The 16,071-nt window shown below is 43.1% G+C and overlaps 1 protein-coding gene across 5 annotated transcripts; it reads left to right on the forward strand.

Annotated features, from left to right (window-relative positions):
- The first annotated feature begins 4,279 nt into the window (after nt 1-4,279).
- TP53INP1 (tumor protein p53 inducible nuclear protein 1) lies at nt 4,280-16,071 on the forward strand. Of its 5 annotated transcripts, none has more exons than XM_054644335.2 (5): nt 4,280-4,396; nt 7,446-7,727; nt 8,244-8,595; nt 10,239-10,272; nt 12,636-12,789. In XM_054644335.2, the coding sequence occupies exons 2-5, from the start codon at nt 7,616-7,618 to the stop codon at nt 12,651-12,653; spliced, it is 516 nt and encodes a 171-aa protein (XP_054500310.1). In that variant the 5' UTR covers nt 4,280-4,396; nt 7,446-7,615; the 3' UTR covers nt 12,654-12,789. The 5 variants fall into 5 exon arrangements, with proteins under 5 accessions (XP_054500310.1, XP_054500404.1, XP_054499810.1 ...); XM_054644429.2 differs by having other exon boundaries at nt 8,247-8,595; XM_054643835.2 differs by lacking the exon at nt 10,239-10,272 and having other exon boundaries at nt 12,636-16,071.

The raw sequence follows: 16,071 nt of genomic DNA on the forward strand, positions 1-16,071 counted from the left end.
AGTAACAGGTCTCTAACACCTGTTTTGCATAAAAGTCTGGAAAGGCCTGCTTTCACTCAAATTGTAATTTGATGTTTGGGAAAATAGCATTAGAAACTTGTGACTTATAGCAGAAACAATCAATCTGTCATCTTGAAGCCAGTGTTGCAGAAATCTTTGCACTAAATAAAGTCAGGGGAAGAAGAGCAGTAAAGTCAGTGCCTGTTTTAGTTGAGACTGATGTTTAAATCTCGAAGTCCACTTCAAAAATGGGACTGACATTTGTACAAGCATACAAATGTCAGACTGTGCTTTTTTAGGCTTGGATCTGTTTAGACTGTTCATGCTTTAAACAGCAGGTTTGAAGTGTTTGTACCTAAATTTGGACAGAAGAGTTTGGGCTCTTTTGAACAGTAGCTAGTATCTTCTCCATAGGAAAAACAAATAAAAAATCCAAACCAACACAACAGTATTTCATTGTGGTTAATCATAAACTTGAGATATTTTTAAAATTAGAAACCTTGGCTGTTTCTGCATAATGCATTCAGTAGGACAGATCAGGATCTATCTGACAGCTGTGATCTTGCAGTATCACACAGAATCTCTTCCCATACAGCAAAGGACTTTCTGCCACAGCCAGATGGAAGCTGTAGGGCAAAAGGTTTTAGAGTTCGTCTTAACCAGGGTTAAGTTCAGGACATCAGTTTATAACTTACCATTAAACAGAAACTTCCATTTTGGTAGCTGTGCTAGACTGACCTTAAAACAATGGCACACATCAGCAAAGGTGACTGGTGTGGAGGTTCCTGTACTGATATGCCAGGTTTTTTCTGTGTGGGAACAATGGGTGTGTTTATGTAAATCAGAGTGATATCAAGCTGGTTTTTACACATTGTTTGGAAAGAATTCTTATTTATCTTTGTCTGGAGGATATATCTTGTCCAAGGTTTAGAGGGAGATTATTTTTTTAGTATGTGCAAGCTCTGTTTGGTGTGGTTCTCCCTCCTGCTACTCAGTATTTCTAATGCAGAGAGAGATCTGCATTCTCACATACCCCTGAAACAGGCACGGCTGTGGAATCAGGGCCTCTCCAAGAGGCACAACACATGGCAGTGCTTTGTTGTGGGCTCAATGCACTCATTGTAACTCACAGGTCCTGTGGTAGGAAGGTCACTCTCTACTCCATGGCTAGACACATATTGTGCCTGCTAAATGCTGCTGTAGTATTTCATCGCAGTGGGAACCCAGACAATAGGTCATGCCTTGCATTAATGTGTAGGATCTTGAAAAATCAATACAATTCAAATAACAGGGGACTGCTGCCCAGCCATTTACTGTTCCCAGGACACACAGAGCAGCAATGGCTGTGCCATTAAGCTGCCACTGAGCACACAGAAAGTACAGCGGGCTTGCTGCTAACTCATACCAATAAATCCAGAATCATGCATGGGCACGTGTTACTGCAAATATGAATGGTTCCCTTCCTCCAGACATCTCTTCGAATATTTTTTCTAATACAAATATAAGCATCAAATTCCTCAAAGGAAGGCCAGTTTCTGGGTAAATTTTTGTGTCCAAGCAACTGTATCTCTTTTGCTGAGGGCCTGCTCTAACAACCATTAGAATCAATAGAAAGGCTAATTGATTTGAAAGGCTTTGGATAAAGCACCTAAGGCCACAACCTGCACTACTGCAACCACCAGAAAATTTATGATTGACCTCAGTGAGTGCAGGATGAAATACCTGAGCTCTTGCTCAGCAGATATTTGAGTCCACACACACAATTCATTTCACTATAAACCATTCATATACTTAAGTACTTGTCAGATATGGAACAAAAGTGTGATGGTTGCCAGGCTAAGAAAGAGAGTAGCTTTCAGAACTGCCTTTCTCCTGCCAACAGCAATGATATTTGAGAGAAAGAATAAGCAAGTTCCTTGTTTCCACCATTTTGTTACAATAGAAAATTAAGAAATAAGTTAAATGAAAATGGAAGAATTTGAGAGCAACACTACAGGAAGAAGAGGGCTTTTATTCCTTCAATTACTTCTCAGGGGACTTTCAAAAATATAAACAGTGACTTTTTATCTTCATTAGGAGTCTGTGTCTCAAATAAAACCCAAGCTTTCCTAGGGCTTGCCTACACTGGAAAAATACATTATGTTAATTGATTAACATTTAATGCTTAATATAACAGTCAGTACAAAGAAAGACTAAGGCTTTGACATTTTTGGTTGTTGTTGACCCAAGGTAACCCAGCTGCCAAACATGACAGTTCTTGTCTACACTAAGTGGTTTGTATCACCTTAATTAACGTGTTCTAACACAATGTAATTTTGCAATACAGATTAGTCCTTTGGGGCATTTATTCTGTACATTTAATTTTCTGTCTCGCCTATCTTGAATTTGCAGATATGTGCTGCTTCTCCCCTCCCCCTTCCTGAAGCAACTATCATTGAAACCTGAGGAGACTTTGTAAGCATTCTCATTTCTTGTTCAACTTATAAACTGAAACTCAATCAAATATACTATTTGTTTATGTCCCTTGATAGTCCTGATGTTATAAAAATAAAGTTGATTTTTTAATTCAGGAATGGCTAGTTCTGCATGGAAAAGTATCATCAGATGCTAGCTGATTGAAGCTTTTGCAAAAATATTGCAGATTGTACAGCTAGGCAGTCTCCTGGTCAACTCACACAACCTATTCCCAGCCACAGGAAGGCACTTTGCAGCATTTTTCCAAAGTCTACTTTATTTTGTTTTACATAGAGAAGCTTTGTCCTTACCAGAAAATGAAGGGGGAAAAAAAAAGAGAAAGCAAAAAAGTAGAAAAAAAGATATCATTAAACATTGAGGTTAAAAGATCAAGTTTATCTGGACTCTAGCAACCGACACACTCAAGCTGCACACAGTATTTTATTACAAAATGCTATTATTTTGTAATAAACCAAGTTCCGCAGCACAACTGAAACTGTGAAATATCCTAAATTGGTAGGACATGCTGCATGTAAAATGCTGTTTGCCTACATATCACTGATTTATTTCAGCATCTTCTGAAGGACACAGAGCTTTGCCCATCCAGCACTCACTGCAGTCTGAAGTGACTATTAACTTTCTGATATACCCGGTTATATTAAGTGGCTGAAGGTGTGCAGCACAACCACACCAGCTCTCCTGGACTGTAATTTCACTGTCTGGAAATTCCTTTCTGAGAAAAGAGCAGCTAAAATGAAAAGTGTTGCATTTACATTCATTGCCTCTTCTATCTTTTTCCTTAAAAGATGGAGTCAGTGATCTAGTGCATGAGTTCTCTAGGGCTTTACAGCCCAGCTAAAGTGCTTCAGCCTAATAACTGTTGAGAGATGTAATTCTTCTCCTATACTCTGCTCCCCTAAGACCCCACTTGGAGTCCTGGATGGACATGGACCTCAGCACAAGAGAGATATGAAGTTCCTGGGGCAGGTCTACCAGAGAGCTACAAAGTTGGTCAAGGGACTGGAGCATCTTTCTTATTAAGAAAGGCTGAGAATTGGGCCTGTTCAGCCTCAAGAGGAGGCACCTGAGAGGGGTCCTCACCAATGTCCATCAGTCTCTGAAGGGAAGGCGACAAGAGGATAGGCCAGGCTCTTCATGGTGGTGCCAAGCCGAAGGACAAGAGGCAGTGGGCAGAAATTGATGCACAGAAGTTCCACCTGAATATGAGGAAAAACTTGTGACTGAGCATGGGAACAGGTTGCCCAGAGAGGTGGTGGAGTCTCCCTCACTGGAGATATTCAAGAACCATCTGGACACAATGCTGTGCCATGTGCTCTGGGATGGCCCTGCTTGAGCAGGGAGGCTGGAGCAGATGACCCACTGTGCTCCCTTCCAACCTCACCTGTTCTATGATTCTGTGACCTGTTGGAGCAAGTTCAAGATGACTGGAGGGATGGATCACCTCTCCTATGAAGAAGAGACAATCCCTGAGAGAGTTTGGGTTGTTTAACCATGAGAAGGCTCCAGGGAGACCATGAAGTTTTCCACGGTGAGGGTGGTGAGGCACTGGAAGAGGTTTCCCCGAGGAGCTGTGGCTGCCCCATCCCTGGGAGCGCTCAAGGCCAGGCTGTACGGGGCTGTGGGCAGCCCGGTCTGGCGGAGCTGTCCCTGTCAGGGCAGGGTCCGGTAACGCCGCCATGGCCCCGCTCCCGCCCGCCGATCCGCCCCAAGCCGCGGGGGCGGGGCGAGGGGCGGGGCGGAGGCGCAGGGCCCCGCCCCCTGCGCTCCCCGCCCGCCCGTCACGTGCGTTAGCGACAGGCGGCGGCGGCGCCCATTGGCGGAGGGGCGGGGGGGCGTGGCCGGCGGCCGGTCCGTCAGCTGCGCCGGGCCCTGACAACAAAGGGCTCCGCGGAGGCGGCGGGGCTGGGGCAGCGCGGTGCGGGTGAGTCGGTGTGTGGGGGGCTGCGGGTACCGGACGCGCTGCCGGTGTCCCGGGTGGGATGGGCTCCCACTGTCTGAGCGGTGAAGAGCAGTAGCGGCGGAGCCCCCGTTTTCCCATGCGCCCATCCCGGCTTCTCTCCGCTGGGTCGGCGCCGGGGCTGGGGGCTTTTGGCGATTTCCCGGCTGTGGAGCAGCCGGCGGTCTCGTCCGCCCGCCCCCCGGGCAGCCTCGGAGCGGGGCCGGGAAGGTGCGCAGCCGCCGCGGCTGTGCCGGGTGAGCCCGCGCCGCTGGCCGCGGCCGTGTGGAGCCTCCTGGCGGCGGCCGCGGAGCTGCGGGCTGGGGGCGCGGGGCATCGGCGGCTCGGCTCTGGCTCGGAGCTGCTCTGGGACCGACTGGGGGGTGGCTTCTTTGGTTGTGTTTTCTTTTTGCTTGGCACATACCTCATCTCCTTTGCTAGGTTAGAAACAAAACAAAAAACATAAAAAAGGAAAAAAATACTTTTTGTATTGCAGCGATACTGTATTGTTGACATTCATTCGGTGTGTTATCTGTAACAGCCTCTCAATCATTACTGTCGCTGAGTCAGTTGTTCCCAGGCTTGTGTTTTCCTGCCGCAAACTGTTCCTGACTAAGAACCCGAAAGCCTCTCTCGGTCTCTGTCCTGTTTTCTTCCCCGGACGATGGCCCTTGATAACAGCCTAACTTCTCTTGTGCTGCCTGACTTGCACAATAGCACACGAGTGTGGCCTTTTTAAAGGCGCTTGTCCAAAAGGATGTCAAAGCATTAACCACTTTCTAAATGTGCCGTGGTTTTAAGCCCAGCTGGAGATGAAACCAGGACAAAATGATTCAGATGTTTTTTTGGATCCTCCTTGGGCTGGGGGAAGGGAAAAATGGGACAAACTGCTTTTGATCCACAGAAAGTCATTTGTGGGTCAAAAGCTGAGGTTTGTTTAGCTCACATTCTCAGGAGCAGCGATCTCTCTCTTACTTGTTAGAGGGTAATTATTTTATGTTGCTGTGATGCCTTGGGAGCCTTACTAGAGGAGTCTGAGCTCTCATCTTGCTCCCCTCTGCAGAGAACAAAAAGGCAGCCTCTGCCTGAAGGTACCTCCAGGCTTCATCTAGGAAAGAGGCAACACACGTGTGTGGGAGTACAGGGAAAGCCAGTGCTGATCAGCAGCCACACAATGGCTTACTAGTTAGCCTAAAGAAAAAACAATCTCATTTTTTCATAGGCCTGGAGCCAGGAGAGTTAGGGAAGGATGTGGAAGGTGACTGGAAAACTACAGGCTTCAAGCTTCCACTTAGAATTCATTTCCTTATCCATAGTAAGCTCTGCCTGTAACTGAAGCACTGAAACCTTCCCAAGAAGGTGCTTGGGAACACTGTAGGCATTTGGCATTTCCTTAGGTAACCCATCCAGGGCTTAGAGACCTTAATGGTTAAAAGTGTTTCCTGCTAATAACCACTGAAAGTTGAGCTTTGCTGCAGTTAAAGCCACTTCTGCTTGCTCTGGGTATAGAAGAAGGCGATAAATGTTTGCCTCTTTCTTCACGTAATTCTTTCTTCTTTCCCTCTATTAAGCTTTACAATTTTTAAAATTTTGTTGATTTTCTTTAGACTTCTGATAATTTTTGTAGCTCTCTCTAGGAGAGACCTGATGTTTCATTTTGTTAAAAATAGACCTGTATCACTATTGCAGCTGAGCCTGTTGTTTCTAGTCTCGTGTTTTCCTGCAGTCAGTCATTTCTCTTGAGCATAACTTCCTTGAGTTTCACTGTACCTTTTCATATTGCTTCTGAAGACTACTTTAAATTCTGCTCCTCTCCTTCTGTGCTGTCTGAACAAGGAGGAAGCTGCATAAATGTGTACAGGAGCAGTGCTGCATGGAGCAAGTGCTTGTCCTTACCTTGAATAAGTGGGTGATGGGGTCTGGTGTCCTGGGATAAGGTGACACAGGAGGCCAAACGACTCTTTGGTGTGGCCTGAGGGTTCTAGGGTAAAGCAAGGTATACTGATCTATATATAAATAATGTTCTTCATGAGTTGTATCTTTTAGTATCTGGGTTTGTCTACTGTCATGTGTCTTGCTCCCTTTCTGAATGCAGGTACTTCTTACATGGATATATTCTTTCCTATTTAATTATCAAACAGGTATTTAATCTGTAATAGTTCTGACCTGCTGTAATGATTCAAATATTGCTATGGGCAAAAATAACTTGTTGTTAAGTTGGTGAATATTTTCCCCATAGTTTTTGCTTTTTTTTACCCGCTTTAATGACTTTTATTTATTGGCTCATATATGAATATCAAAGGCAGTTCTGGGGTGTTTAAACATTGTTTCTTGGTACTAATGGGATTTTTCATCTTAACTGCCAAATGCAGAGGTCAGGCTTACAGTGACCAATGACATGTAGATTTAGGGGAGTGAATTGAGCAATAAGCACTGGGTTTAGTTAAACACATCCAATACTTTTCCATGTTCCTTAGACTTAGGATACATGACTAGTTGGGCGGTTGCTGTGAACATGATCTCGCTGGTAACTCTGTGGTGTACTTTGAACCTCAAGACAGGATGTGCCTTGCTACTGTGTTAACTTGCAGTCTGGGTGGAACAGAGAAGAAACACTGCTTTGGGCTTCCCTGGGAGCCCTCACAGGGGCTCCTCTGTGTCAGCAGGGGAGGTGTTGTATGGAGCAGAAAACCTGCCCTTGCCCTTGGTGTGTCTCTGACATGGAGGGAGATGGGGGAGTGTAGACACAAGAGTCCTATATACCTCCTCCCTTAGGAGAAGGGGGGACTGACACCTAAACAGAACTTTTTTTGGGAAGGAGGTCTGAGACAAAGGCAATCAGCTCCCAGGAGAGACCTAGGATTGTGCTTTTTGTTTGTATCTAGCTGGGAGGGGATGGCAGATGCCACTGAAGCTGCCTCTCTTCAGGGAAAAATGTTCATTGGTACCTCAGACTGCACTAACTTCTGATTTGTTTCCCTAGGGATGTTACCTGTGGTTTTGTCATTAAGACGCTTGTCATCATTTTTTACAGGTTTCACGTAAACTGTTTACAAGTCATGGTTTTGCATGTCCTGTACCTAAGCTGATAAAGCATCTATGCACTTTAATCTCAAGTCTATACCACTCTGCTAGTAGTGTGAGCTGTGCCTTGAACCTTGGATATAAAGACCTACCAGCCAAAGTCTTGTTCCTGCCTTAAAAATGTTCCAGAGATTAAATAACATGCTCGTGGGAGAGATTGACAGCTTGTCCAGCCAAGAGCCAGAGTTCAGTGAGAAGGAAGATGATGAGTGGATTCTGGTTGACTTTATAGGTAAGATGTCTGTCAGACATAAGTTCTGCCTTTGTCTTGCTCTGGCTCTTGCTTGTCTTACTTCCATGTGAACAAACCAGCATATTGGGGAAACTTTATATCAGCAAAACCAGTGTGGGATTAGAGTGTAGGGTGTCTTCCAAACAAATGTTACATGTTGTGTAAATTGGTGAGAAGAATGATGTCAGGTTTATAAGCCTGACACAGGCTTCAGCAGAACCGCTTGTACAAATAAAATCTATTTGACTTATTTCGCAATTATATAGCTGTACTGATAATGTTGTTTCACGTGTCTAACATGGCTTGTCTGGGAGCTCCCTTTTCCCCTCCCCTGCTTTTAAGAAGTAAAAATTTGTGTATGTGCTAACAGGGCTCTTTTTTTTCTTTTTCTTTGTTTTTTTTTTTTTTATTATTATTTCATATCCCGTTTCTGGCTGTGTGCAACTGTGTTGTTTTCGACCTTCTGCTGTCACCAACATCCGTGGTTCCTCTCCACTGATGACTGGTCCCCTGCAGCAGACACTTGCACTAATTGCTCCGTGGAGGAAGCAGACCTCGTTGAAGCATCGGCCACGGACAGCTCACCCGTCTTCTCTTGTTTATCATCTCCCCTGGAACACTTGCCGGAGGCCAGCGAGTCCTGCTTCATCCAGTTTGAGTCATGTCCTATGGAGGAGAGCTGGTTTATTACCCCTCCCCCATGTTTTACTGCAGGTGGATTAACCACTATCAAAGTGGAGACCAGTCCCATGGAGAACCTCCTGATAGAGCATCCCAGCATGTCTGTGTATGCTGTCCACAACACCTGTCACAGCCTTAATGAGGCTGCCTGTGGGGATGAGGAGTTTCACAGCCCAGGTAGCCCCAGGTATGGCTGAATTCTCTTGTCAAGGAGCTCTGGTGCTCAAAATATCTGGTTTCTCCTTGATCAGCTTAGACACTTAATACTGAATTTTCCAGCTTATTTCAGGGAGGTGAATAAAGCATGACTACCACACAAGGTGTGTAGAGTGGTCAGGTGCCTGCCTGCTCAGAAAAATGTTGTACAAGATGACAGTGTTGGCAAACAGTTGGGTATGCATTTTGGCACTGCAGTGAATATTCATGGAGCCTTGTTACTCCCTTGCAGAGTATGTTCCAGTCCTGTGTAAACTGGTGGCAGTTAATTGTATAGCCAGTAATGTAGATATGAAAGCACTTTGCCCCCTTCACAGCTATGTGTGTTTTTCATAACTGCTAGTCAGTATTCTTTCAGTCACCTTGTGAGATGAAACACAGACCTTTAATGATCCTGACAGGGAAGTGACTTTGGGTTTGGGTGGGAGGCTTCTGTGGGTTTTTTTTCATTCCTCAACCTAGTGATAAGGACAGGATTAAATTTGCCTGCAAGTGGCTTGTGGAGCAAAAGTAAGCTGAAAGATTCCACAAAACTTAGTCTCCTCAATGTGAAAATCTGTGCTGCAACCTTCTACTTTTAGCAAAGTAAGTGCTTTTGGGTCCTGAAAATCTATCCATGTGGGTTTATTGTAGAGGCATGTTTGCCATGCCCTGCCATTCTTTGGTGTTGGTGTATGCCCCTGTTTCAGTACAGTGAACATGGCTGTATGCAAATAGAGGATTCCTTTGCCATTATGACCCCGTGTGTTCATTGGGTTTGAAATAATTGGGTGTTTTGTGAATCCCAGTTAGTAACAAAGACTGACTTTTCCTACATCTAGTTCTTAAGTTTAGAAACAATGATATTAAAGAAAAAAATCACAGTATACTGAGCTTTGATATACAGGAAGAAATTAGTATAGCACTTGAGTTGCTGTAGGTAGATGCCTATTGACTTGTCCAATCAACCCCTTGCCATATTCCAAGTTTTTAGCTCAAAGAAACCAGGTGACTTTGAAATGACATACTGCTGTATAATGTTGAAATATAGTGCTGATACTATTGATCTTGGTGTGGGATTTGTATAATTATTTGGGGAGGACAGTTTAGGATGTTAAGCATCAGGGTCTAGTTTAAGTTAAATTGGGGGAAACTATGAGCAGACAGCACCTTTAAAATGAGAGTCTGAAGGAATCTGCAAGAGTGCTGTAGGCTGCAGGACATGCCCTAGGACTTTATCTAAAATACAACTTGCAGTGAATAGTAACACTCAAAAGTTGGATACTGACTTTTCAGTCACTTGACATGGGGATCCTGATGTAAATTCACCCAGAGAAGGATCCTGTCTTGTGTTACACAGCACAGTTAAGCTGCTTCAGTGCCTGGGGAAGCTAGAGGTGTGCTCTTCAGCTGGTGTGTAATTAAGTTTCTTCATACTGAACTCTGTGCTGTTGCTTTGTCAGAGGATCCAGGCTCTTGTACAGGATATTTTGTGTGATAACTGGGGTGAGACTAAGTCTAAAGCTGAGGTAGACTGCAGAATTTGGGAACATTGGTTACACTGATACTAGGGTAAGTTTCAAAAGCTGTTATGAAGTCTCTAGTGGTTTAATGGTTGGCCATTTAATATTGTAGGGCCAAGAAAAGCTGCTTAAGGCACACTGGCACAGTAAGTACTACTGTTTTGGAACAGTGCTTTTTGTTTGATCAGGCTGCTAGCAACACTGCTTCCTCTAGAGCCTTGTCTGCCAAAGCAATACTGGTTTTAGGACTAACCTTTGTGCCAAATGATTACTTGATCAAGCCTAACTACATCTGCTTTAACATGCCAAAATGCTAAGTGCAGAAAAATTACTGAAATGATTGGGTTGGGTGTCTGAAGCCTTTAATGTTTCTTGTGAGCTGTGGTTGTGTAGCACGATGAGCAGGACACTTCTGCTTTCTGGCAGAATAGACACTGGAAGCACAGCAGCAAATGTATGTAGTGATGGTCTGGCTTAAGACACAGCCCCTCTAAAACTGCATTTTGACAATGTGAGGGAGTCTCATCAACCCTGTTCTCTCAGTGCATGGAGCTCACTAGTGCCAGCCTACCAAATGCACCTAAGGTACCAAAAGGCTGCATTTTGGAAGAGTATGTGGCTGTTTAGCTAATTCAAACCACCTCTGCTATCCCAGTGTCACTTTGATGACAAATAGAGTGTTGGTTGGCAAACCATTGCTGGAAGAGTATTTGATAAGAGGGGGAGAAAAAAGCTAAAGTATTTTCAGCCAGCAAGTTTAAACCAGTTTTACTCCTTTTGTGGAGGAAATCTCTTTTTTCATTTTAAATTCTTTCAAAGCCAAAGGATGTTGTATAAACTTCCCTATTTGTCAGATTAGTCATATTTTTCCATAACAAAACCACAGCAGTTTGAATTAACAGTTGCTGCCCTTTGCTAGTTAAGGGTATGCTTGGGAAATACAGGTTGCAATAACTGGTGTGGCTTCCTGCCTCTGTAATAGCTTTCCCTAGAAAGGCTTCACTTGCAGTTCCACCTCCAGCACTGTTGGATGCACTAAGGGATCACTCCACAAGGAAAATAGTAGTGCCATATTTGCAGGTACCCTCATGTAAATTAAACTGGTGTAATTTGCAAAGAATGTATTTACAAGGCACTGTGGATTGATCTGTGCTTGTTACTCACTTTTTTGTTTGGTATTTCAAGTGCTAGGTATAGGATAATATCCAGTGAAAAACAGGGGAAGACCAGCATGTCACATATGACTGTTCCACAGTCTCTACTCTTCAGTCCTTCGTATCAAACTACCCAAGGATCCAAAAGCAAGATTGGGATATTTGAAATAAGAAAAAAGTATAAGGGAGAGAGCATTCCCTTGATGACAAGGAGTATTTCCCTCCAGTGTGCAGTGGGAGGAGGCAGAAGAGCTTACTTCATGTCAGGCACCTGCAGCCTCCCAGAGTAAGGCTACAAAGTGTACCATGGGCATGGCAGACCTGACTTGCGTCTACAGAGACATCCTACAATAATTGCAAGTTAAGCTCTTCCAGAAGAGACTTTGTATGACAAAGTCATGCTAATGTTGAAAGACAGACTTCCCAAGAGACCTCTTGCTCATGCCTGGGCAAGTTCCTGGTCTTGCAGCCATCTTTCCTGGGCACGACTGACCAGTTGACAGCTGGTTGTTGGGCCCTGAGTGGGGAGAGAGAAGGCAAGAAACTCTGCTGCCACTGGTCTCATACCAGCTGTAGCACTCAGATTAGGGTTTTGCTTTGCTTTTAAAATGGCTAGGCTATTTTTAACTTTACTTTGGAAGTTTCAGGAAATGCCAGTGATTGTTCTGTCAAGTAGGGAAGTCCTTTTTCAATATGTCAGTCGCTGCTTGCATAGGCTGCTGGTTTGTTTTTCACTAGTGCATGATGAAGCAAGGGTTTGCCAAAACTGCTGACTCACTGCTCATGACATTTAGGGGGCTGGTTGAGGAAAAATCCTTCTGAGTTATTTTTCATGTGTGTCACAACTGGTCTACCTTTCCATTCCTCTGCATGAGCATTGTTTGTTTGGATTTACTTGTGTGGCTGGCAATTGAAATGCACTTTTGTTAGTGTTAGCTTCTGTTTTCAGGCTGAACCACCAGTGTTCAAGATGATTTTAAACCAAACTTTGCCTAGTGGAAAACTCTCAAGTCTTCTAAAGCTGGAGCAGTGTGACACACATTGCCTTACATTTCTGATCTGTGTTGCATCTTGGGCTTAGGGAGGTGGTGTGGGGAAGAAAGAGCACAGTAGGGTAAGAGCCAAAAGTCCTAAGGCTGTTGTGGGGCCCTCACACAGAAAGTGATTTAGCAGCACTACACGTTACTTACCAGTGTGGTAAGTGGCTTGACCTTACCTCAGCCCAAATCTCTGTCTAGTAGAATAAGGGTTCCCTTTTGAAGTGCTGGATGCTGATGTCCCCGTTCTCCCCTTTGTTTTGCTTGTCCTTTCAATGAACCTCAGTGGTGACTGATACCTGCTTGTTACATTTCTAGACAGGAGGCCCCAAATGAAATGGGACAGCGTGTTCACTGCTATGTCACGGCTCTTGCTACTAGTTCAACTTTTCTGGAAAAAAACAAGAGCTTTCGTCCTACCCACTGGATAAAAGAACATAATGAAAGACACTGTCTCAACAGGAACAGTCTCCGTCGCCAAAACCTCGCCAGGGATTGCCACTCTCGGCAAATCAAGCACAACGGACTGTTTGTTCACCAGCCTTGCCAGCGTCAGTTCAATTACTGATGGCTCTTGTGGTTTTAATCTATGGCCTAATTGTTTCTTAGGTTGCTTTTGTTTTCATGTGTAGGTAAGTGTGGTCAATCTGAAGCTGATTGTCAATCCCTCAAACACAATCGTAACTAGTGTTGCATTATTTTCAAAAGACTCCTAAGTCTCCAATCATCTTGCATCAAGTTCTAAATGTTGATGTTAAATATCAGTGTCTTGGAAGCCTATCAGTATGATAGTTTGTGTGCTGTTTTATAAACTTTGATGTATAGATGGGTTCTTAGTTGGTATTTTAAAGAAATTTAACTGAGATGGAAATGAGTTACATTTTGCATTAATCAAAACGAAGTTAGAAAATTAGTCATGTGCTTTAATGACCAGTACTTGACAGTTTGTGTATCTGTCTGTATTCAGCATATATGATTACTTTCTGACAAGGAAATTCTATAGCTGCCAGTGGATATTACATAGCTGTGCTGAGCTGTTTCAAGAAGGACATCTCACCTAAATTCCTAGAACTTACTGTGTTAGTGGGGGCTGTGTAGGTGTGCTGGGTACTTGATATGGATATTGAAAGAGGGTTATATGTCCCACCAACATTGTTGCAGTACAATATGGCACCAGTGTTACAGATGTAGTACCTCACAGTGGAGTGGGAAGAAAAGTGAACCCTTGGGTAACATGCAGATGCACAACACAGAACTGAACTGGCAGCTTTACCAGATAAAGTTTGAGTTTCTGTAACTATTTCTGTCTTTGAAGCATGTATTTCCCCTACCCTATCTCATTTAATCTCTAGTCTAGGTAAAGGAGAAAGGTTAAAAGAATGGTCAGTCCACCATCTATCAGTAGCTGACTGCTCTTCAAAGAAGTCAGGCTGATAGACAGCTATTTCTGAGCTACAAATTGCTATTAGATTGTCTCATATTCACAGATTGAGAGTAGCTCAGAAGTAGCTAGAAGGAAGCTTTTATTCAAAGTTCTCCTAATTTTCTCTCTCATTCTTTATGAAAATGAAATCCAAGTTAATGGGGACTGGAAATGAAGGGCAGTGTGAGGTAGGATGAATTGGATGCTGAGCTAAACACAGTGATAACAGTGTATAAAAATTGATCAATCAACTGTGGTTGTTCTCCTAGCCCACTGGAGGCAGAAGGATTTAATAGCAATTCCATGGGCCAACAGGAAAGAAAAGCCATTCAAAACAATCAAGTAGCTTTCTTAAGAGCACTGAGCAAGATGTTTTGGAAGTTGGCAGGCAGTGCCAACTACAACTACAGGTAAAGTTCACCTGTTACCAAAAGCTGTGTTACACAGCAGCCAGTGGTATGCTGGACCCTGATAGATCCAGATCAGTCTGGGAAGTGGATTAAATGGGAATGGAAGTAAGGAAGCAGAAATCTTCAGTGAGAGAAGGGGGAAACCAAAAGTAAGTTTATCTTCCTTTCTGCCAGTGCTTAATGTGACTTGCTGTTTTCCCTTGTGTTTAGTGCCTAGGGCATTACAGTGTTAACATTACACTCAGCTGTGTCTTCCAGTAATCCTTACACAGAAATTGGTACAAGGAGTCATGTGAGGAGTCCTTGAAATAAGACAAGGTTGATAATGTGAATTGTTCCAGACTTATGAAGTATTTAAATTCAGCCAGATGCTTCAATTTCACTGAAGCAAAACCCCAGCAATTCAAATTGACCTTGATGTAGTGGGTACTGTTGTGTGTTCTGCAGCTGAAATTGTTGTGGAACCTACTTAGCATACAGGGAACAGCATTCATAACCTATGTTTCACTGCAGATGTGCTGCTTCACTGCAATTAGGATTGTCACAAAGGGATATTGAAAATAATTAAATGTACAAAAGCAAGAGGTGCTTTCCTGGATACACTAGTTTTTGGGGTTTTGTTGTTTGGTGATTTTTTTTTTTTTTGACAAATTGAATTCACATGGACACTAAAAGAAAGCAAAATTGGTCACACCAGGATTTTCCAAAAGAGATTTTGTTACTGCTGTTTTAGCAGTGTGTGCCCATGTCCATACAACAATTCTCATGTGGTCCAAATACTTTGGTTTATCTGCAAATAGCTGTAGTTTCACCAGTCTCTCTTACTTGCCTCAGATTATCTACCTACCTTTATCACTCCAACTTTTTGTCTAGCTTAAACTTCCTTATCCTTGCTGCCAACTTTCTAGCTCAGGAAAATTCTTTGCTTTCCTGTATTACTTTTCTTTATATAAAAGTAACTACTTTCCTTCAGCTTTAATTTTCTTAAAGTGCAATGAAGGAAGATGGAGTCTCCACCTCCCTGTGTTGGAAGGAGTAAGTAATCCCTTAACTCCTAATGGGGAGATGGAGCTGAGAGTATAAGGCTCCCAGGCATTAAAATGAGAGCCTTGGTCTGTTCTTCTCAGTAGGCAAGTAAATGCAACTTTAGACTGCTCCTAGAATTGGGAGATACTGATCTTTTTATACTGCATTACTAGATGACTTTCTGGTGATGAAAACCTATATCTTTCAGGATATAAACTATTTTGTTGCACAAAGCTGTGCTTCTCAATTTGTAATATTGGAAACCATATTATTGTGTGAGATAGTACTACATCAATGGCTTTTTGTTAATTTGTTTTACATATTTATGTTGGTCTAGCCCTGTTTTGTGCCTGGAGCTATTGGGCAATTAGATTTGTTTTGGTTTACTGTTTTAATAGTGAGCTGTGTGGCTTTTTATATGGTTTTTTGAATTGTATTAAAGTGTGTGTTTTTTCTTGTAAAAGTGGAGGCCTTGCACTGTCTCATACTGATTGATATTCATGAATCTTGCTGAAATTGTATTTTCATATGTATTGGTCAATGGACAGATTTGCATTTTAAACTGTGCCTTCTACACAGCAAACTTGAAGATTCAAAAGGGACATTTCAGTTGGGATTAATACTGTACATCAGTCTATGCATATATGGCAGCTTCTCTCCGGAGCCACTTCTCTATTTGTAGCAGTCCTTTTGATATGGAAGAATCTGTGGCTCTTATTTTTAATAGTTTAACACAAGCTGAAAACAGACAAAATACAGCACTTTGCCAAAAAAGGTAGCATTGCTTAACCAGTGTGTATTTACTAAAGTGATCTTCTGTATTTTGTTTTCATGGTGCGTTCTGCGCGCTGTGGGGAAACATGATCTTAACTCAATAAAAAATGGCCTATTAAAA

This window comes from Agelaius phoeniceus, chromosome 1 (genome assembly GCF_051311805.1).
Source record: "Agelaius phoeniceus isolate bAgePho1 chromosome 1, bAgePho1.hap1, whole genome shotgun sequence".
Taxonomy (NCBI): domain Eukaryota; kingdom Metazoa; phylum Chordata; class Aves; order Passeriformes; family Icteridae; genus Agelaius; species Agelaius phoeniceus.